Source organism: Lethenteron reissneri, chromosome 39 (assembly GCF_015708825.2).
Source record: "Lethenteron reissneri isolate LAM-NWPU_2019-01 chromosome 39, ASM1570882v1, whole genome shotgun sequence".
Classification (NCBI taxonomy): domain Eukaryota; kingdom Metazoa; phylum Chordata; class Hyperoartia; order Petromyzontiformes; family Petromyzontidae; genus Lethenteron; species Lethenteron reissneri.
Genome location: NC_083817.1, coordinates 2,530,034 through 2,551,416, shown reverse-complemented (window position 1 = coordinate 2,551,416; position 21,383 = coordinate 2,530,034). Strand labels below are relative to the sequence as shown.

At 56.2% G+C, this 21,383-nt stretch overlaps 1 protein-coding gene across 2 annotated transcripts in view; it reads left to right on the top strand.

Moving 5' to 3' along the window:
• The window catches only part of LOC133351846 (zinc finger SWIM domain-containing protein 5-like), a 53,062-nt gene extending 32,820 nt beyond the window's left edge, over window positions 1–20,242 (top strand). Inside the window, exons 2-14 of one of the 2 annotated variants that reach the window (XM_061567410.1) lie at window positions 3,054–3,392; window positions 5,226–5,374; window positions 6,710–6,860; window positions 7,887–8,060; window positions 9,214–9,414; window positions 9,792–9,938; window positions 10,671–10,814; window positions 11,207–11,455; window positions 12,061–12,196; window positions 13,184–13,287; window positions 14,062–14,219; window positions 14,597–14,678; window positions 15,351–20,242. In XM_061567410.1, coding sequence (XP_061423394.1) covers window positions 3,054–3,392; window positions 5,226–5,374; window positions 6,710–6,860; window positions 7,887–8,060; window positions 9,214–9,414; window positions 9,792–9,938; window positions 10,671–10,814; window positions 11,207–11,455; window positions 12,061–12,196; window positions 13,184–13,287; window positions 14,062–14,219; window positions 14,597–14,678; window positions 15,351–16,264 — 2,948 coding nt within the window. In that variant the 3' untranslated portion in view covers window positions 16,265–20,242. Of the gene's footprint in view, window positions 1–3,053; window positions 3,393–5,225; window positions 5,375–6,709; window positions 6,861–7,886; window positions 8,061–9,213; window positions 9,415–9,791; window positions 9,939–10,670; window positions 10,815–11,206; window positions 11,456–12,060; window positions 12,197–13,150; window positions 13,288–14,061; window positions 14,220–14,596; window positions 14,679–15,350 lie in introns of both variants that reach the window. The other variant, XM_061567409.1, reaches the window with a different exon arrangement.
• Window positions 20,243–21,383: the final 1,141 nt, after the last annotated feature.

The window sequence follows — 21,383 nt, the reverse complement described above, 5'->3', positions numbered from 1 at the left end:
CAGACGTGGTGAGCATCCTCCTCACACAGATGCTCGTCCACATCCTCGCCAAACAACATCTCGCGGACTCACCAAAAAACAGCCACGGTCTCGCCAGAAAGCATTCACGTCCTTGCCAAAAAACATCCACGTCCTCACCAGAAAACATCCACGTCCTCACCAAAAAACAGCCACGGCCTCACCAAAAAACATCCACGGTCTCACCAGAAAGCATCCACGTCCTTGCCAAAAAACGGCCACGGTCTCACCAAAAAACGGCCATGGTCTCACCAAAAAACATCCACGTCCTCGCCAAAAAACGGCCACGGTCTCACCAAAAAACAGCCACGGCCTCGCCAAACAACACCCCACTGGCCTCGCCTAGAAATTGACAAGCCAAGCCCCACATCAAAACCCACAGCCTCGCCAGCACTCGTAAAGGCCCACCGCTGCATCTTCAATTCATCCCCAGCACCGATTCATTTAGACACTAAAATTAAGGATGATGATCGCCGTGTGGAGCGTGTAGCAAGGTACCACGGTACCAGGGTAGCAGGCCGGGTAGGCGGTGTTGCCAGTGACGTACACTTATTTTGCGAAGGCTCGTGTGAGCACAGTGATGCGTGCGTCGTGTTATATGTTCGTGTGTTTTGCTTAAGAGACATGTGCAATTCTGTATGCGGGATGCGTGGACGTGTGTGTGTTTGAGTTTGTCCAGTGATGTGTGTGAAAGGTGTGTGGAAATCTGTATTTATGTGTGTATTGGGGCTATGCGGGTTTGTGTGTGAGTAGTCTGCGGGGATGGGCCAGGGTACATGGATAAGGCTGATGCACTTATCAAGATGTGCATGTTTATCCCAGGAACATGAAAATTGCTCTGTTTATCCAAAAGAAAAGGCAGTGGGGTTATTTGGACATGCGAGGCTTTTTTGAGAAGTCATTTCACCCCCATTGAAGCCCATGGAGTGCGTGGAACGGCTTGCCTGCCCATTTGAATCCTTTCTCCGCTCCGAGGCCTTGGCAATGTTCTATTCAAGCGCCCGTCATTTAGGTAAACAAGCGGCAAATGGTGTACGTGGAGAATGTTTTGTTGTGCAGCGCCGGGCGCCTAACAATGGGCGCAAAAACCCAAGCAAACATTCGGCCGCGTAAAAAACTCCTGTGTGGGATTTGTATGGTATTTGTGTGGTTACCCCCCCCCCCCCCCCCGGTTGTTTGGCACGAGGTCAGATGTTTCGCCACACGCCGTTCCAGAAGAAGCTCTCTCTCTATCCCCTCGGGCATGTTGAACGATGGCGTCGGACATTGGGGGGGGGGGAGGGGGGCCAAATTTGAGGCTCAATTCGGAGTTGGCCTTTTGAGAAAAAAAAATGTCTTTATTCGAGCGGTTGGTTAAATCGGGCTCAACGTCAAATAATAAAGAGGTCACTCGTGAATTAAAAAAAAAACCCTTTTATTTCTTGGTGCCGTGGAAACGCGTACCCGTGGAAATGTATGCGCATACTCTTTCATTGCATTTGACTCGAGGAGCCAATTTGCGGGGTGATTGGAAGGGAAATGTTGGCTGTGGGCGTACGGCCCTCACTGGCGCCGGCCACGAGAGACGCTCGCAATCCTGGGAGCCGGGCGCCGCCGCCGCCGCCGCTGCTGCGGAGTAGCATCGGGCCCGGCGAGACCCTCGCGCCTGCCAGTGCCGCTCAGCGCCGGTGCGCTTGACTGACGGACGCGTGAATGATTAATGGCTTTGCGCTGCACGGTCGGTGCGCAATGTCTTTCCCGAGGAATATTTAGTCCGTGTTTTTTTTTTTTGCGGCATCAGTGGGGCGTGCGCCCTGGCCTGTCGCTTTTGGAGGCGCGGGTTTTTGGTGGATCTCGCACACGTGGATCGGTGAAACCCAGCGAGCCTCAAGGAGGTTGCGGTACAGCAAGTGAATTCTTGAACTCGACTGTGCGTTTTTAGTGTTGACATATGCACATGGGTCTCCTCCTCATGTGAACAATTTTCCATAAAACAGAACTGTCCCAACAAGCCAGTGCAGCGCCCTTCCTGAAAAGGATTCTTGAGGCTCGGTGTGGGTTTTCTGGGTCAAAAAATCACATCATGATGAAAATGTGCCTTTTTGTTTGTGTAAACTCCTCATGCACTCTGGTTAAAGATCATGGAAGCGGTAACAAAATGAACGGACAGGACATCGAATTTCTCTACGTCTCCCACAATAAGAATGCGATATTGTAGTAAAGACGTGTCCATCGGCCTCATGGGCTTGCAGACCAATTGTGTTACCAGCAGCGTTCGTGTAAATGGCAAAAACCCTGGACCGGCGTTCATCCTCGGCTTCTATTGTTGTATGTTACCCCCAACGTGGCAACCGTAGCAGGTGTCCTGAGTGTCAGGTTGGTGGAAATGTTGTTGTTGCTGTTGTTGGAGGAGCAAGTTAATCTCCCGCACCGAGAGAGGCAGCGGTTAGGATTGGATTCACAGACTCTTAACATGTGTGTAAATAATAGTTTGTTTCTCAAATTACTGCCACCAATAAGAGTAACATGATGTAAAAACAGAACGAATGTTAAAGGTTGCGCATGAGATTTCGATCGGCAACATTTAATTGTACAATTTTTTTTTCTCGCTCGATTTATTGTGAGTGTGCAGCCAAAATTTTGAGACAAATAATCCGTTTGGAACTCGCGAAGCGAGCGCAGAGCATCAAATCGCCACGCTTGTAATCACAACTCGCTTCCCTGTGTAAGTTGATGATGGCTCTCTGTGTAAGTCTCCGAGTCTTTTATATACGCGCCTACGAGCGAGTCTCCGTGTCGGTCTGCGGGTCTCTATACAAGCCGCTGGTAACCGGGCTGAGAACATCAACCCGGGCACACTCGGGAACCCACTTTTATCACCGGCAGCGCCACCTAGATTCACACCACGGGCTGTTGGCGCTTTCACCGCTGAACCAGCCGGCCACCTTCCCGGCGCAATCGTCGGCAGCGGACGCTGTTTCTTCAAAGTTTTTTCCACCGACGCAAAACCGATCGTGGCCGCCCCCCCCTTCTCCTCCCTCCTCCTGCTCCTCCAGGCTTCCACCTGAGCGGGACCGTGACGGACTCGGACCGGACTCTGCGCGTCGCGCTCAGCTTCGACCGCTGCAAGCTGACGTCTGTGAGCTGCGGCTGCGGCGAGCGCGGCATCGTGTACTGCGCTCACGTCGCCGCGCTGGCGCTGCACCGCATCCGGCGCGCCGAGCGCGTGCAGCTGCGCCTGCCCATCTCGGAGACGCTGTCGCAGCTCAGCAGGGACCAGCTGCAGAAGCTGGCACAGTACCTGATCGCGGCGCACCACACCGAGGTGCTGCCCACCGCCCAGCGGCTCGCCGACGAGATCCTGTCGTGCGATTCGCAGATCAACCAGCTCCACGGTACGTTACGCCCACGCGCTCCCCTCTCGTGCCGTCGACGCGTTGTTCGAGACGATGGTGTCCGACATTCCGCTCCACGTGCCGGGAGCTTCTTCGGGAACCGAACGCACTCAGGGGTAGCAAGACGGCGGGCATCGTGCCGCACGCAGCGTGGTCACGGACCGAACCAGAGCAGTGGAGGATGGCGATGTACGCGGTGCCGAAACGCCGCCCCATCACAATCGGCATTGCAAAAAACGAACTGCGTGTGTGAAAGGGGAGGTGGTGGGGCCAGAGCGGAGAGAGCAACCCGGGGCCCAGCACCAACATTGAGCCCCATTGTAACCCGTCTCTACCTGAGGGGCAGGTTCTTGGTTCGAGTTTCCTCCCTCCGGTCTGATCTTGAGCTCTCCTCTCCTCACTGAGCAGTGCCTTTTGTTCTCTGCCAAGGGGGTGACCAGGTGGTCAGGTGGTCCCAAGGTGGTCATATGACCAAGGTGCCTTTTTCCCCTCCCATCCATCTGGAGCTTGCTCCAGCAAAGCAATCCCTCTGGAATATGCCTAATTTGGGTCCTTTTTCTTCTGTTTCTTCTTCTTCATCATTCTCTTGGTCTTCGACCGTGGGGACTCGTCGTCTGCTCCGGCTCTTGCTGCCCCAACGCAGTGGTTGCAGCTTTCTAAGTTTTTGTTCTGCGAGGAGAAAACAACGGCGTACCGTGCACGGGCTCCGTCACCGCCGTGACCGGCGCCTCGCAGCAGCCGGCTTTGTCTCAGCTCCTCCTTACCGCAGTCTGCGGTGTGTCGTTTTGCCCGGCCGATGTGCGGTCTCCGCCGCATCCTCTCGAACCTTCTTCCTTCCTTCCCTCTTTTCCTTCCAGCTGGATCTTTCGCCTCCTCTAAATTGTTGCAATTAGACGACTTCTCTCCACGCCGAACTGTGCTCTCGTGCCTCCCCCCACGACTTCGTTAATCACGCGCCCCTTAATAGCGGCCTTAACGACGTCCCGCGCAATTATCGTTCACATTCACGCCGCGGGGAAAATGTTTTGCCGTTGTATCTTTTTCCACTGCGAGCGTGAATGGCCCAATCACCCGCATGAAATGCGTCCCCCCCCCCCCCCCCCGTCCCGTCCGTTGCACACACGGCCTATTTCCGTCCGGCTTTCTGTCCCGCCCGTCAGCGTCTGGTGAAATATACGGCCGCCTTGCATGTGCCACAATAGAAGTGCGGTTAAAATCACTATTATTATTATTCTTCTGAGTGCTGTAATGCTTTTAGTTTTTATGTACGTGGCGTGTGCATGCGTACGTGCCCGGTGTATTACACGTGCGCGCGCGCGGTGTATAATTGTTTCGTCACCGTCGCCGCCAGGGCTGAATGTTTCTCGCTGAATGTTTTCCGGGCCGTTGGTGGAAAGGAGTAGGCGACCGCCTGACTGGTTGCCGCAGCTATAGCAAGAGGAAGTACACACTGGATGTGGTGGTTTCAGGTGCAGAGTTTATTGTCTGGGTCGCCGTAAAATGAGCTTCAGAAAAAGCGGGAGCTGTTCCGGGAAGAGGAATATCTCGCCGTACTGGAAGAGGGGAGAAGTCTTTGTAAACGCGATGCCCTGAGTGGTGCATCGTTACACAGCTGACACAAATCGGGGCTTCTTACGTCCTGGGAGGGCCTGACGGACTTCCCAGGACAGCAACTGGCTTCAACTCACAAGCGGATGATCCTGGGAATAGTAGGACAGGGTGGCAACACGACCAGCGACCCGGACGGACACTGTCCGCAACTTAAGCCCTGGTAGCGGTGATTACGACGGCCGATGGCGCCGCCGCCGCTCTCCTGACCGCTGTCCCTTGCAGGAGCCCCGGACCCCACGGCGGGCGCCGCCATCGACGATGCCAACTGCTGGCACCTGGACGAGGAGCAGGTGCGTGAGCAGGTGCGGCACTTCCTGTCGCAGGGCGGCTACTTCTGCGCCGGCAAGCAGCTCACCTCCATGTTCGCCAAGGTGAGGCCACGGACCGCTCTGCACCCGTGTGGCAGCTTCTCGTGTGACCCAGGTGGTCATGTGACTCGTGGGGGTGGGGGGGATGCGTAATCGAGGTGACCAAGGTGACGACTAGGTGGGCAGGTGACCAGATAGTTGGGTGGAAAGGTGAAGTACGTGACCAAGTGGCTCCAATGGTCATGTGACTAAGGTGACCAGGTGGTCTAGTCACCTGGTTGCTCTGTGATTTTACGTGACCAGGTAACCATGTCACCACGTCATCAGATGACCTTATTGGCCAGGTGACACGACACTGAGGGTGATCTCGTGACACCGCGATCAGGTGGTCCCAGTGGCGAGCTGACCAGGCGTTGGGCCAGGTGACTCGCAGGTTTATGCTCTCACACCCGGCTCGTTTTGCGAGGAGGCGTCGAGATTCAACTCCTGCTGCGTCCGCTCGTGCATTTTGGTTGCCAGGGAACGAATGACGAACGAGCATCGTCGCGCGCAGTTACAGCGGGATCTGAGCGATGCTCTTGTGTCGCTCGCAGAGGTAGGCCATTGTGCGCTGTTGTCACAGCCCGAATCCCAAATGTGAAAATTAGCTAGCTCCCAAGCGGTAAATAAATAAGCAACGGCTCCTGTGGTACTATTGCTTATCCAAGCATCCTTTACAAGAGGGATAATGAATCTCAGTGGGCTGTGTAAGAAATAGCCCTTTCAGATTGCCCATTGAATGAGGGTATAATTTGAATAAATACATCTTTGCGAACCCTGTCGCCTCGCAAACGAATGCGTTCGTGCGAGAGGCCCCTTTTGTCCGCGTGCACGACGGAGCGCTGCCGAGCGGTTTCGCGATGTTTATCCGCTTCATGCCGCTCGTTTGCGTTCATAAATTGTCTCCGCAGCTTAAACATTTTCGGGTTTCGTTAACGGTCGGGGTTGCGAGCAAATAAATCGCATCTCGGATCGGATGATGAATCGTTTAAATCGTCGCCGATGCCGCCGTTTTGGGCAGAGCCTTGAGGTCGCTGCATGCCGATTTGCTGCTGCTGTCTGAGGATAGTAGCCGGCCTTGGCGAGGTGCGGTGGCATTCTGGGACTTCCGCCACGATGACATCTTGACCCTGAACGTAAGGACGCTGCGTGCGTGCCCAACCATTTAGAATTTAAATCGCGTGAGCGCCATGAGGTCCGAGCGAAATAAAAATTAAAAAAATGGTGGTGGGGGGGGGGGGGGGGGGCAGGCCTGATCTCGGATCAGACGGTTTTCGGTGACGTGGAGATGCGGGCGGCGTAAGGGACGCGCTCGCTCACGCGTGCGTCGCCGTCGTCGCTGTGTGGGCTCGGCTGCAGGTGCGGGAGATGCTGAAGATGCGTGACTGCAACGGCGCGCGGATGCTGACGCTGATGACGGAGCAGTTCATGGCCGACCCTCGCCTCTCGGCGTGGCAGCACCAGGGCGTGGCCAAACTCGACAAGTTCCGCCAGCTGTGGGACGAGCTGGGTGCGTGCGAGACCCCCAGCACCAACACCCCTCCCCCCCGCGCCCCCCCCCCTTCACCGGCCCCCCACCCCCATAATCAGATTCGGGGAGAGCCAGCATTGTGTGAATCCTCGCCCGCCCCCGACGTTCAATTTGACCGCTCCCCTGAAATGCGTTGTCGTATCAGTTTCACTCTATTCAAACATCGCCCATCTCAGATGGGCAGCAATCAGACTCGTTTTTTGGCAAATAAATTTGCTGCATTTCTTGGGGGTCGTACCCTGCTGATGAAGACGAACCCCGCGCAGGGTTTTGTTGTTTAAACAAATGCTGCTGGAAAATGGCAGTGTTTAATGCAGCAGGCAGTGTTTGCCGGACAACGGCAGAATGCCCTTTGGGTCGATGGACCTCATTGTTATTTTATGTTTCGGTCGTGCAACAGACCCTTGTCTGTTCATTACTTTATGATTTGATTACCATGAAAACTGTACAGCTGGGGTGGGTTTTCCGCGGCCATACCACACGTTGATCCGAGCGGTCTGCCGAGTCGCCACCCCCCCCTCCTCCCCCCACGGACTCGCTGTTCCGCCAGCGTCCGTGTTTACGCGAACGACTGAATGAATTTTGGGCCGTGACGTGCACGCGCGGGCGCGAGTTGTGACATCCGACCTCCCCGCGGCGACGGCCCCCGCGGAAACCACGGGGACCTCTGGAGACGGGGACAGCTGGCGCCCAGGCCTCCTGCGTTAGCGCCGGCGTTAATTGATTGAGGCCCCCCCCCTCGCCCCTCGTCATGAGCACGTCGCGTGGCAGATGCGCCGGTCGAGAGGCCGCGGCGCGACTGCGGTCGGCAGTCTCGACCCGTGACCGACGAAGCGAATTCACGGGTCTCCATGTGAATCGCAGCACATTGTACCGCCGGTGCCCGCTCCAGAAGCCGCCACCAAACCGCGCACGGACGTATTAACGTTACCGATCGGCACACCCCGCCGTACGAGAGAAGAAGAAGTGGTGACGCCCCCCCCCCCACCCACCCCTCTCCCCCAGGCTCGCTGTGGATGTGCGTGGTGCTCAACCCGCACTGCCGCCCCTCGGAGCGCGCCGGCTGGCTGCGTCTCCTGCGCCGCTGGGACGAGACGGAGTTCTGCCCCTCGGAGGACGGCAACCCCAGCGGGGACCTCCTGGAGCCGGTGGGGGCCTTGCCGGGCGCGCCCCTCACTGGTGAGGGCCCCCTCGCGGGAGGTGCACGGTCGCGGCTCTGCCGGCCCCATTGGGGGGGGGGGGGGGAGGCCCTAATAATAAATGGACAACATTCGAGCGAGATCGCTCGAGAGCTATAGAACAACATACGCTGTTTGTGGTAAGATGGGGGAAATATAGACGCAACTTGAGCTGTCGTGAGGTGAGAGAAGAGTGATGCAGACAAGTTGGAGACTAATTGGTTTCTTGCATGTACACTGGCGTTTTATGTTTATTTGGATTTTGTATTCGAGCTGATGATTCATCCACCATCCTGGGCCCCTTGCGCTGCTTGGCCGCTTGAAGCTTTCGCTCGGTCTGCTTGTGACGAGCGCCGCCACCGGGCACTGTGGTGCTCCGTCTCCACCTGCACCCCCCCCCCCTCTCCGCCCCCGCCCCCCCAAACCCCCCAGCTGCTCCACAACAACGTGCAGTGTTTTCAGGCTGCTCATGTTTCCGTGGAAGTGCCGGGGGCAGAGAAACAAAGCGAGGAGCCCTAACAATGAGGCCTGTGACAATTCACCTCTTCCCCCGCCCCCCAACCCCGCCCCCCCCCTCCACTCATCAATTTGACGAATTCTCATCGTTCGGTGGGGTGTGGGGCGAGGGGCTCACAATTTGATTCTTCGTTTGTTTTCTTCTCGGCCGTCTCGTTTGCGCTGCGTCGCTCGCTTCGTGAGCCGTGGTGGGCACGCCGGCGTCGGCGCGCCCCGCCACTGTAGGTTGTCAATGATTGATTCCCACAGATCGACGCTTGCGTCGCGAGCGTAGTAAAAAAGAAAAAAATCCATTTCAACTGGCGAGTCCGCGCGTCGTTACGTGATCGCCGCCTACACAACTAACAGGGGTTGCGTTACGGCGGCCACGATAATTAATGTTTGGATAGGAGAGGAGGTTTATGGATTTGTACCTTTTTAAAGATTGAATGACACCCACCACAGTAAGAGGAACGCACGCACTCTACACTTGTGAGCTACTGAACATGAGATTGTCCCTGGCGCTGCCCGGCATCGGGAGCAATCGAGTAGCTCGCAGCGGGTCCGACCCCGTGCAATAATGTCCGTCCTACAACGCCCACGACCCTCTTCTCACCGCACATTGTGCCCCGTGCCTCCCTCCCTCGCGCCGATCGCAGATGGCGCTCGGCGACGGCGCACCGTCTTCGCCCGCGCCGTCGAGGCCGGGGAGCTGGACTGGCGGGACGCTCACCTCCAGAAGATCATCGCCGGGGACTACGAGACGTGTAACCATGGTGACGCGCAGCAGCACCAGCAGCAGCAGCAACAGACGCAGCAGCCCCATCTGCTCGGAGCCCGAGGACGGCCGCTGTGGCATGGTGAGTTGGTGGCAGGAGCAGTCGCGCACCACAGCCGTGCAGCAGCAGTGCTTTGAGATGCCACATTTCTGGGAGGCACAACAAGGACACGTGATGAGCTGGTAGCCCCCCTCTCCGTCAGCACCACGTGCCACACTTTCACACTCGCTCCTGCCCCAGTGAGTGGCCTACCCATGCTCATTCTGCTTTGGGCCCCGGGCGCCGCTCATAGGCCCTGCACTCTGCTCGGGTGCCTCCGCTCTGCGCCCGGGACTTTGCTGACCAAACATGAACGTTGGGCCACCCCCACCACCCCTTCTGTCTTCGCTAGCGCCGAACGGGCGATGCAAATGTGAATCTCCTTGTTGCCCGTCCCCGCCCCGTCCCCGTGACTCCAGAGTATTTCCCGACGGCGTGCGCGCGCGTGGATGCGCTGCGTTCGCACGGCTACGCCACGGAGGCGCTGCGCCTCGCCGTGACCGTGGCGTCCACGCTGCTCTTCCAGCAGGAGAAGCAGCTGCGCGAGTACCAGCAGCAGCGCAAGGGTGAGTTCGCGGGGACCGCCGCCGCGCCGCCCATCGGCCACCTGCGGCAGAGCCGGGCGGCGTCTCAATTACACGCGCCGCGGTGGCTGCGAGATGTTATCTGCCTCGCCTGGTATGCAGGAGGTTGTGGGTTTGATCCCGACCCTGACACCTGCTGTATATTTGGAGTTTGCATGTGTGGATTTTCCCCTGGGTCCTCCGGTTTTTCCCTCCACATTTTAGAAACGTGCGTTTTTAGATGATTTGGCTGCTATAAATTTCCACGTGATAAGCCACTGCTTTGAGCTGTCATTTGTGGCCAGGTTGCCTCTGAAAAAGAGCTACATAGCTCGGTGGGCCTTACCTGGTAAAAAAAAATTGTTTAGTGATTTGATTTTTTCCCATACGTGGAACACGCCGATCAGGGAACAAAAACGCAAACCGACGAATGGGGGGGGGGGGGGGGACCCCCTTACGGAAAGATAATCGGGATCGGGCGGGGCCGGTCGCTCGACGTGATGATGGCCGATGCGGCCAATGGCGACGGCTTGGGACAAGCCTTCCTCCAGCAGTGGATTGATTACGCTGGATGATGACGATGATGACTATCCAATTACACACCTCCAAAGTAATTGGTGATTTGACCCGCGGGGGCTGCAGACACGCTCGCCCTCTCTCGACTGCATTGTTGCGTAATGGGGGGAGGCTCGCTAAAGCGTGCCGGCCTTTCGGGCTCGCCGTCTTGTGCTCCAGAGTCGCTGCACAAGGAGAGCACGAGCGTCATGAACCCCGAGGGGTGGGTGGGACACCCGCTCGACCCCGTGGGGACGCTGTACGACACGCTCACCGAGGCCTGCCGCTCGGGGGATGAGTCGGGGGTCAGCGCCGACAGCTCCGGTGAGATTACTTTGTGTGTGCGTGTGTCTGTATCTGTGCCTGTGTGTTTCTTTGTCTGTCTTTGTTCGCCTGTTTGTCTTCATAGGTACTTGCTAACAGCTCTTGCCCCAACAGTCTGTTAAGGTTATACGGGGGGGATCTTTGGCTTTTGTTTACCTCTCAATATGTTTGCCTGTTGACGTTTTGACTTACTGATCTGTCTTGATGTGTCTGGCTAAATGACTGATTGCCTACCTGTGTTTGCATGGGCCCTTCTGCCTGCCTGCTTGTCTACCTGTGTTTTGTCTGCTTGTTTGCGTGTGTGTGCATATGCGCACACACAGATATTTTTGTCCATCCGTGTGTTGCCCGGACCGCCCTAACCTGCCACCCCGTCGTCCCGCCCGTCAAAGCCTCCTCCAAGGCGCCGTCGTTCCACCACGTGCCGTTCCCCGGCGGTCGAGACGGCGAGTCGTACCTCACGCTGGCGCTGGAGGTGGCGCTGCTGGGCCTGGGGCAGCAGCGCTGCATGCCGCCGGGCTCCGCCGCACAGCGCCTGGCGTGCAGGCACGAGGAGCAGCTCATCGGACGCCTGGGGGAGCTCGTGCTGGACGAGCCGCTCGGACGGGTCCTGCGACGCCAGGCGGAGCTGCAGCTCGACGGTTCGTGACGCGCGCCACGTGACGGGGGGGGCGGGGGGGGGGGGCGCGCTTACCGACGCGCACCGGTTGCATTCGGTGATGACACTCGCGATGAGGGCATCGGGCTTTTATTCGCGTGACGAATCGATTCTTTTCGATCCCTACACATTGCATGTACGTCGTAGGCAGTAGAGGATTGGAACAAATGCCATTGTTGTACTGTACTTCGATGTGCACGCATCTATGCTCGTTGCCTCCACCAACCCTCGTGCGACCAGCGTGGTGAAGCATGGCCAAACCTTCTCCCACGACCCACACGGTTCATGGAGGCACTCATCCAGCAGTGGATTAACAAACGGGCCGTGGACGCAGAATGTCGTTTTGTTCGCGTGACGCATGGCAGCCATGAGCGGCGCGAGGTTCACCGCAGTGTAAATAAGGAGATGGCTTCTTGACTCAAATTACGACCCTCAAATCTTGACAGCTCGTCAATTAGCTGGGAGAAGGGTTTGTCACCTATACCTGGTACCATGCTCTGTGTAACGACTGCTGTGTAATTAGGCTGCGCAATGAGCTGTTTTGTAACGAGCTGTGTGTGTGCGCGCGCGCGCGTGTCTGGGGCGCAGGAGGCCCGTACAGTGGCCTGGGTAAGGTGGTCCACAGGGAGAGTGTGCCCATGCACACGTACGCCAAGTTCCTCTTCTCTGCGCTACTGCCATGGGACGCCGAGCTCGCCTACTCCGTTGGCTTCCAGGCCATGAGGTACGTGCGCCCCCCCCCCTCTCTTCCCCCTCCCCTCCCCTCTTGGCATTGGCGTTGTTTCTGGGGTTTGGGGTTGAAGAGGAGACCCCTGGGAGAAGCGCTTTAGTCATGGCCCACGAGTCGTGTTTTTGGCCCGAGTTACCGAATTGAGGCTGGGATTTTTTTCTTCCTGGCGCTCGCGCGAGCCTAACCGCTGTCGCCGTTCTCCCCAACGCTGCCGCCGTGGGACGGTATAAATCTGTCGCGGTTGCGGTCGTTGTGGAACGGACGGACGTGGGGGTTGAACTCGTGACCGCATGCTCGTGGCCGCCGTGATTCTCCGCATTGGTCCAATTTCCTGCGCAGTATTTGATGTCGGTGGTTTGTTGCCGCGCGACCAACGTCTACGGACGTTCCTCGTATCGGGGCGCTCTATAAATGTTCAGTAAATAGTGACGCTGCCTCTGCGGTGTAATGGTTTGTACCACTGGACTTTAAATCCAGAGGTCGCTGGCTCAGTTCCATCTCTCCGCGAGGCACTTAAAACAACGGTGCGAGTTTCTTCAATCCTGCCCGCCCACCCGCCTCTGTCCACGCAGCAGTATAAACAGATGCACCCACGGTCATTTGACCGATCGTACGTGGTGGGGTAAAGTGTCGGTACTAACCACCTCCCTCTTTGGTTCTTTCGGTAAAGTCACGTAGGTATAAAGTAAAATAAATCACGACGTTTCGGGCGCAACACAAGTGTCCGTCATCAGGTGGGAAAGCAACTCCTTCCGAGACACCGTCTCACCAGCGTGGAATCCAAAATTCTCTCCAAGAGGGTGCTCTGCACGTCTCCCTTCTGTCAGAGGTCCTTCCGCCAGCAGTGGCCGTGAGCGGGCGATTGCAGGGCTGCGCCTTCACCCCCATCCCGTGTGCCCGTCGGTGTGAATGGTGATTGGTTACTGATGCAGAGCTGTTTGCCGGCAGGTTCCCGGCGCTGCTGTCCGCCCGCGACTCCAGCCCCCCTCCACTGCTGCCCACGTGGCCCCTCCCCTGGGCCGTGCTCGACCACCTGGAGACGCAGCAGTGCGAGCTCGCGTCCACCATGCTCACCTCAGCCAAGGGTGCGTGCCGCTCTCAACCCCGCGCTGCCGCCGTTCCATCCCCACCTCTTACCAGAGGTCGCAAACGGGTTTTGATTCCTTACCCGTACCTGTACCCGGCCGCACCAGGGTCGCAAACGGGTACCCGTACCCGGCCGGGTACGGATAGCCGGGTATCGGGTAGGGTACGGGTATTGGGTGCCCGGTTGCGACCTCTGCCTCTTACCCCCCCCCCCCCACACACTCGACCCTCCCCTGTCAATCGCAACCCTCGTCTATCGCCCTTGCCGCTCGCTGACAGCGGGCCGCATGTTACCACCTCGGCGTTATCCAATAGTAACGCAGAAACGACGTGCGCGCGCCGAGCGAGGCGCAGAGGCGCCCCCGCACTGACGGACGTGACTGAGTGTGGCGCTAAGATTAGCGACGCTGCGTTGTGGCCAGGTTAAAAATATTCACCCCCCCCACCCTCTCCCTGCACCCCCACCCTCGAGTATTCGGTTAGTGCGGCTAAGATGCTTGCGGCGACGGATGAATATCATTTGCGGGCCCTTTCAAAGTGGGGGCAGGCCTTATGTGGCCGTGGGCCTGTATGCAAAGGAAGTTGTGGTGCACTTCCTCGCAGTGTATGCAAAGAAGCCGTAGGATTCCCACCGGCGCTTTCGCCAGCGCGCCCAGTCTTCGGTCGTTTGTCGGCGGTGTTCAGTCGGCCTTCGGCCGGCATTTGGCCAATGTTGGGTCGAGTCTTGGGAGTCCGGGCAAATGTTGAGCTGACGAGCCCGTGCTGGTGCGCAGGCGACATGCTGCGCGTGAGGATGGTGCTGCGGGCCATCAAGATGCACATGCGGTCCCCGCGTCTGCTCTTCCGCCTGGCGAAGGACGCGTTCAAGGTGTCCACGGAGGGGACGCGCGACAACCGCATGCTGGCGGTCGGCTTCTTCCTGGGGCGCACGGTATGCGCGCAACACACCACGAATACACACATGGTGGCATAAACCATGCGATACATACGCTATTATACACGCAACACACCATGATCTGTGGTACACGGCACAAGCGCTCCCACCACTTGTCACTCGCACGCACACGGTAGCAACGCACACCACGCCACATTCATACTGCCTTGCGCACTCTACAGCATGCAAACCGTGCCAAGGTAGGGGGAGGCCTTCATCCAGCAGTGGATTGGCAGAGTGCTGTAAGTTGAAGTTCTATTCCGTACTGGCATCCACGGAGGCTTAGGCCGGGGGTTGAGCGCGTGCGAGTGGACGAGTGGACAAGTTCCGAGAGGGGGCTCACAGCTGGACGCACTCGCTTTGTCTCTTCTCAGTCGGCTCAGATGACCCTGCGATCGGCGAACTGGAGACGGCAGGAAATGGTGCGATGGGTGGTCACCGCTGCCACGGAAGTCGGTACGTTTTCAAACGGTGTGATGTGTTAAGGTCATTTTTGTATGGGCCCAGGTCGTCCATACGTGGTTCTCACCTGGTTAAGCAAAATAAACTAGCACTTCCTTTTCAGATGTTTGACAGTTATTTGAACAGGAGAGGAACTTCGAAACCCAAATGTATTTATTTAGTTCAGAGAGGGAGACGCCTACCAGGTTTCCCATGAACTCTCGTACGCGAGGAAAGAGACGTTTATATATGAATACGTTTTTTTTGGTGCATGTATACAATGGATATAAAAAACACATCAGCCCTTCCAAAACACAGCCTACTCGCAAACAGGAATGACGTCCTCTATACTTCGTCAAATAAATGTGCTTTGGACGCACAGAGAAAGATTTAGGTAGAAATAACCAAACGCGTGATGTATTTCATCCAATCGGAGACGTTATAATGATGATGCTATTGTTAAAACACGTCGATCACTGCACTCAACGCCATTAGTGGCTGTTGACAAACACAATTCGGTTTTGTAAAATCAGAAAAAAACTTGCGCAAGTAATACCGGGACAAATTATGATTCCAACAAGCTGAGCCACTTCCCCGGAGAGCCCTCAAGTGGCGAGGCGCCACGTGGCCGGGCGAGCGCGTGACCGTGCGTGTCCTCGTCGTCGCGTGTCCCCCCGCCGCTGGCAGGCATGGAGGCGCTGGTGAACCTCATGCAGAGCTGGCAGCAGTTCTTCACGCCCGTGGAGGCCACCACGATCGTGGCGCCGGCCATCACGTCGCACGGCCTACGCTCGCACCAGCCGGGCCTGTGCCCCGAGTTCCCGCGGCACGCCGAGGAGCTGGCGGGGCTGGCCCGCGCGCTCGCCTTGGAGTGCGCGGTGCGCGACCCCGCCAACTGCGCCTACTCGGCGCTCACGCTGTGCGAGAGCGACCCCCGCGCCTTCGACGCCGCCTACCGCGTGGTGCTCGACTCGGCCGACAGCGGCGCCCTCGCCTGGCTGCAGCTCTTCACGGTGGCGCGCTTCATGGACCACCGCGGCTACCCGCTGCGCGCCTACAAGCTGGCGGCGCTGGCGCTCGCCCGCCTCTCCATCGCCCACAACCAGGACACGCACCCCGCCGTCAACGATGTGCTGTGGGCGTGCGCGCTCGCGCACTCGCTCGGCCGCAACGAGCTGGCCGCCATCATCCCGCTCGTCATCAAGGGCGTCGAGTGCCCGACGGTCCTCGCCGACGTCCTGCGCCGCTGCACCATGGGCCCGCCCGGCATCCTGAGCCGGCGCCCGGCGTGCCCGAGGGGGTCGTCGGCCGCCGCGGCCGCCGCCGTGGCGGCGTCGATGCCGCTCCCGGCGGAGCAGCCGCCGCTGCGCCAGCTGCTGGAGACGACGCTGTCGGCGTACGTGCGCACGGCCCACTCGAGGCTGGCGCACATCTCCCCGCGGCACTACGCCGAGTTCGTGGACTTCCTGTGCAAGGCGCGCGAGGCGTTCTCCCTGTCGCCCGACGGTCACGTGCAGTTCGGTCGCTTCCTCGATGGCCTCAAGCAGACGTACAAGGGCAAGAAGAAGCTGATGCTGCTGGTGCGCGAGCGCTTTGGGTAGAGACGGTCGGGGCGCCGCCGGTCCTCGGGCCACGCGACCGCCGCCGCCGCGTGCCAACGCCGGACGTGGCTTGGGTACAAAATGGCGAAAGACAAAATACGATGACGACGATGATTTTTGGACGTCTTGTGAACCACGAGTTGATATATATAAATATATATATGTGTGTGTGTGTTTGCGTGAAACCGCACACCCATGGTAATTTGATGTGCAGGAGGCTGAACATGGTTTATAATTTGCACAGCGGAGAGTGATCATTGTTGATGTTTTTTCTGTTTATACCCCCCCCCCCCCCCCCCCCGAGCAAGGGTTGATCCCACACAGCTTTTTGGCTTAAAGGAGGTAACATCAGCTCCCCTGGTATTGTTTTGGCTGCCCTGATACGGATCCTCTCGGCTGGAACTTTAGCAAAACCAGAGCGAGGTTACTTCGAAGGCTGGATTGTGTTTTAAAACGAAGCCACCTCTAAACCTAAAACGCTCTCCCCGAGTAGAAACCGCTTATTAAAGCGTGTGCCACATTGCCCGCTGCATCCCGCCCCGTGGCCGCTCCATCGTCGCAATTTCAGAGATTGTTCTTCGGAATTGAAATGGAGATTTTGTGTGGGATGAGCCAGAGAGAGCCGGGAAACCCTGCTTTAGTTCTGTCGCGATGCAGGGCGCACGCTCCTCGCACCCGAGCATGCAAAAACAGAAGCACCTGGTGGCAAGCGTCAGTTGAAACAAACTGGGCAGCGGCGGTGCCATGAGTGGCCTGCTTCTCTGGTGCTGCATTTTTCACGACCAGCGGAATGCCAAGCCGTGCTAGAGAGGTTCTCGGAACGGTTCGGCGACTCGATATTTGCCCCGATGTCTGTCTCAAGAGTCGCGCACGGCTCTGTGGGCTTGACCCCTCCCTCTTCATCCCTCTCACCCTTCCCCTGCCCTTCACAGCCGCACTGAAGTGATTGTAATTTTTTGTTACAAGGCATAAACGTATTCAGATACTGTATTATTATTATTCATAATTTACACAAAAAACACAGTCCTAAAATTTGACCTGAGAGAGAGGGTCGCCGGGCACTCGTGTCTTTCCCAACTGGTGACCCTGCGTTTTCCATGCTGACCCCGTGACGTCACGACTGGCGATGAAGGTGGCCCGGGGCAACACGGCGCAGCTGCATTGAACAACATGATTTGTTTAAAACGAACAGCGCTTGCACGGTTAGCGCTGGCGTGGCCACATGAGGCTGCCGTGGGGAATCTGGGCCGGGCCCACCGAGCCCAGCTCTCTTGCCACTGGTCGTGAGGACACGGGCATGGGAAGAGACCAGAGGATAGCCCCAGTCCCCCACCCACTGGGCGCTTGGCCTGCTCGCTGCGGCTTCTGGCGGGACGACGGATTCGTCGATGTTGTGAGCGAGTCGTGCCGGGTGCTGTGGCGTGTTCCCCGCGAGGTGGGAAATCGCGCTCCCCTCACCGCAAACAACAATGAACAAAGCGCCCATGACTGTCGCCGCCTTCTCCTCATCTAGTGCGGGTGCTTGGGTAGGTTGTTGCCATTGCCTGTTATTAAGAAAGCCTCGTGTATGCGTTTTTATTTTTGTTCCCTCTGCTTCCGCAGTCAACCAAGGGGGTTGCGTTTCGTACTTTCTGTGCCGCACACGTCACACAATCGTGCTTTCTTGGCGAGCCATTTCCGCTCCGTGTAAACAGTCGTGAGGAGGAATCTTTAAAGTGATGTGCTTCATCCTCAGGGATATTTATAGATAACACGTTATATTCAAACGAGAGTTACCATGTACATACGAACGATGCACAGCCACTATAGACACCTATTGCTGTATAGTATTAATATTATTTAATTTATGCCGTGAACGGTGAGTCGTGAATTTATATTGTTTTTTTATTGTAAACAATACTTGAATTTGTAGTGAATTAAGTTATGGATACATGACAACCAGGAGAACGGAGGTGCGTGTGAAGTCCGTATTTCTGCCGGAGAGGACAAAGTTTTTTGGCGCTATGCAGAACGGCCCCAATGCGTGCTTTTTGTAAACTTACGTTTGGCTTTCACATTCTGTGCTTGTTAGAGGTAATTTAGAGGGATGATGGAAGTAGGAACATTTGCAGTGCTAGAGTACAATTGGGGAGGGATATCTTCGTCGGTGTGGTCCCCAACGAGAATCGTTTTTTTCCGGTGGGGGGGGTGGGGGGGGGCTGCTGCGACTTTGCAAACAGCAGCAGCACGGGAAGCGAAACACCCAGCGGATTCTCACTCCTCACGTTCGTCCTGATACCTCGAGCTGCCCAAAATAGCTCCATTTCCTCACGTATTCCCCCCTTTTCCTTTAAGGACAACAATCACCTTGAAAGTAAAAAAAATCCAAAACATTTGTAAGTTTTTTGCTGCCTTTTTTTGTAAACATACCCGGTTGTAAAGTTTGTGTGTGTGGAAAAAAAGTATTTATTTTATTGTCTGTTTTGAAAGCAGTATTTGGTTTTAGTGCGCGTGGCCGGTTGTATAATTGAGCCGGCTTGAATTATTTGGTAACGTTGGGTCCACGCGATATGGAACTGGCTCTGTTGGAAGCTTTGCGTCAGGGGCCTGCAATCTTGTGTGGGGCCGAGCCCGGCAGGTGACATCGGCAGCACCAGATGCGTCATTGACCCCTTGGCCGTCGGCCCCCCATGACAAACGGGAATCGCCTCCAGGGCCGGTGGCTCGCTGCAAAACGGGTTCCACCACGGGCTTGAGCGTGATCGAGAGCAGTGTTCATCTCGCCGGCATTTTCGTCTTAGTCTGGTCGAAGGCATCCTGTGGAATTATCGTCGAGCCTTCGTATCAGGATTTCATTTAGTAATTAAACAACCAACAAAAACGCTGACAATGAAATCTAACAAAGATGTGACTTTCTCAATCAACACTAATGAAGACCAAGGTCTCCATGTCCCAGAGTGGTTTCTGACGTCGCCCCCGCAGTTCTTCGGTGCCCTATCCTGTCTGCGGGAGGGCCCGTGCGGGGACCGATCGCAGGTTTTGGTGGCCCATCTGATTGACGAAACGGGCTGCGTTGTGGCAGCAGTGAATGGGGTACCAGCCCTGGCTCGTGATGCTGCGGGGCTCTTCGAGTGGCCTGACGTTGCCACGTCATTAGCACTCGTCGGCGATTGGGCTGCAAGTTCCCTCTGCACGGGCCTGAACCCCCTTTCTGTGTAACACGAGCCAGCGCTGAGCTGGTTCTGGGATGGAGGCCTTGGTTTCACAGCCGCAGCAAGCGGAGTCTGCCCCTGTGCTCTCTCCTGCCATGTCCCACCGTCGCCGCAATCTCGTGGTGCTGTAAGCGCTATTAGGCATGTAGCGCTGTTAGGACTAATAGCTTCTTGAACCCTTTTTTTCCATTGGCACATCCGAGCCGAGGCAAGTGCAGGCCCCTCAAGGTTTACGGGTGGGTTTCCACTCGATATTAGCCGAGCCGAACCCCAAACCAAACCATAATATTGTGTCCTCACAAGACATTTGAATCTGGCTCAGGACTTAAGCAGGGTCCGGGCTTGGGCTAAAGATGCGTTAAGTACGCGTGACATCAGCGGCAACGGCTCTGCTTTAGCAGCTTACAACAACCCGGCCACCTCCTCCTGCACCACGCCGTGTTGGCTCTGCACGGCTCAGTTGTACAGTGAAAAAGAAGTCTCTTTGTGTTGGGGTGGGGGAGTGATTTGTTTCCGGAAAGTATGGCCCTTGCTTGGTCCGCCTCACTTTCACTCGTTGCCTCGGCCACATTGGCCAAGCGCGCAGGGCCTCTTCGTGACCACGCAGGACTGCTGTGTAGTGTACAGCTCATACAGCTCAAACCTTGCAGCCGTGTGTCCACTTACTAGATGTAGCGTTCATGTCTTTTTGCTACCACGCAATTATTCGGTTGGTTAAAGCTGTACATAGGCAAATATTTTATATCTGGGACACCACTCATTTATTTAATAAAATGTTATGTTTTGATTTTTGTGTGTGTTTTGCTTCTCTGTTGGTGGGTACGTGTGTCTGTGTGTGTCGGGGATAATGAAGTGAGGTTAATTGTCCGGTGAGATGACACAACCACTTGTCTCAGAATGCAAAGTTAATGTCGTCTGAGGGGGTTTGGCCCTCAGGTGAAAACCAGGACGAGCCCTTGTTTTTTTGGCAATAGATCTAACATTGCAATTGGCTATTGGCATCGAGGCTATGATCTGTCCCAGGAAAGCGAGGCCAACCCAGTTTGGATTGGCAAAACCAGTGGCTTGGATATTGGGCTCGATGTGGAACTCCTTGCAGTGGCGTATGGGTGTGCATCTCGTGGTCAACCCTTGGATCAAGGTGCTCGAAGCTAGCGCCCCGTGTTGAATTGTCAAGGAATGTTAAATTGCATAACTAGTTCTGAAGTAACGTAGTGATCTCTTTTTTTTTTAAAGGAAACTAGTCGCACACATTTGATTATGCTTTGCACAATGTTTGTCACATCAAACCAAAACGTGTTTTCCATTCGCAGCTTGAATTCGCGAAATGAAATGAATATATTTTCGTAAAATAATATTATTTTGCCTGGTGGTTGCTAACCGTGAAAAGACCATCAATTCATGGGTGGTTGCTAGGATTTGAATATAGAATCTTATCGGGGCCTGCTTGGTGCACCGACACGGCCATTGTGAACCTGCTATGCCATCCAGCCCGTGACGGGGGACCTGCTTTGATTAGACAGGGCAGCCGGGCAACTTCAGGGTTATTTCCTCAAAACATTCTCCGCTGTTTCAGACAGGTGAGGGTATAAATGTACATGCACATTTCAATAGACTTGCAAGAGAACCATGCTCAACGCTAATGTTATGAAATCCAATACAAAGAGAACATCCATGGTATTGACTTGTTCTTGGAATGAGTATTAATACTCCTAATGCGGATTGTTCACCTGGGAAGCCTCACCGAGTCTCAACTTTTCACAAAATGCCTGCAAATGCACATCCTTTTGTCACTCCACTGCTGGATGAAGGCCTCTTCTTGCCATGCGGGCACGTGGGTGTTGGTGTCTGGCCATACTTCATCACGTTTGTCATTGCCGGTTGGTGAAGGTGGAGGGGCATAGACGCGCGGGCATAGAAGTGCAGAA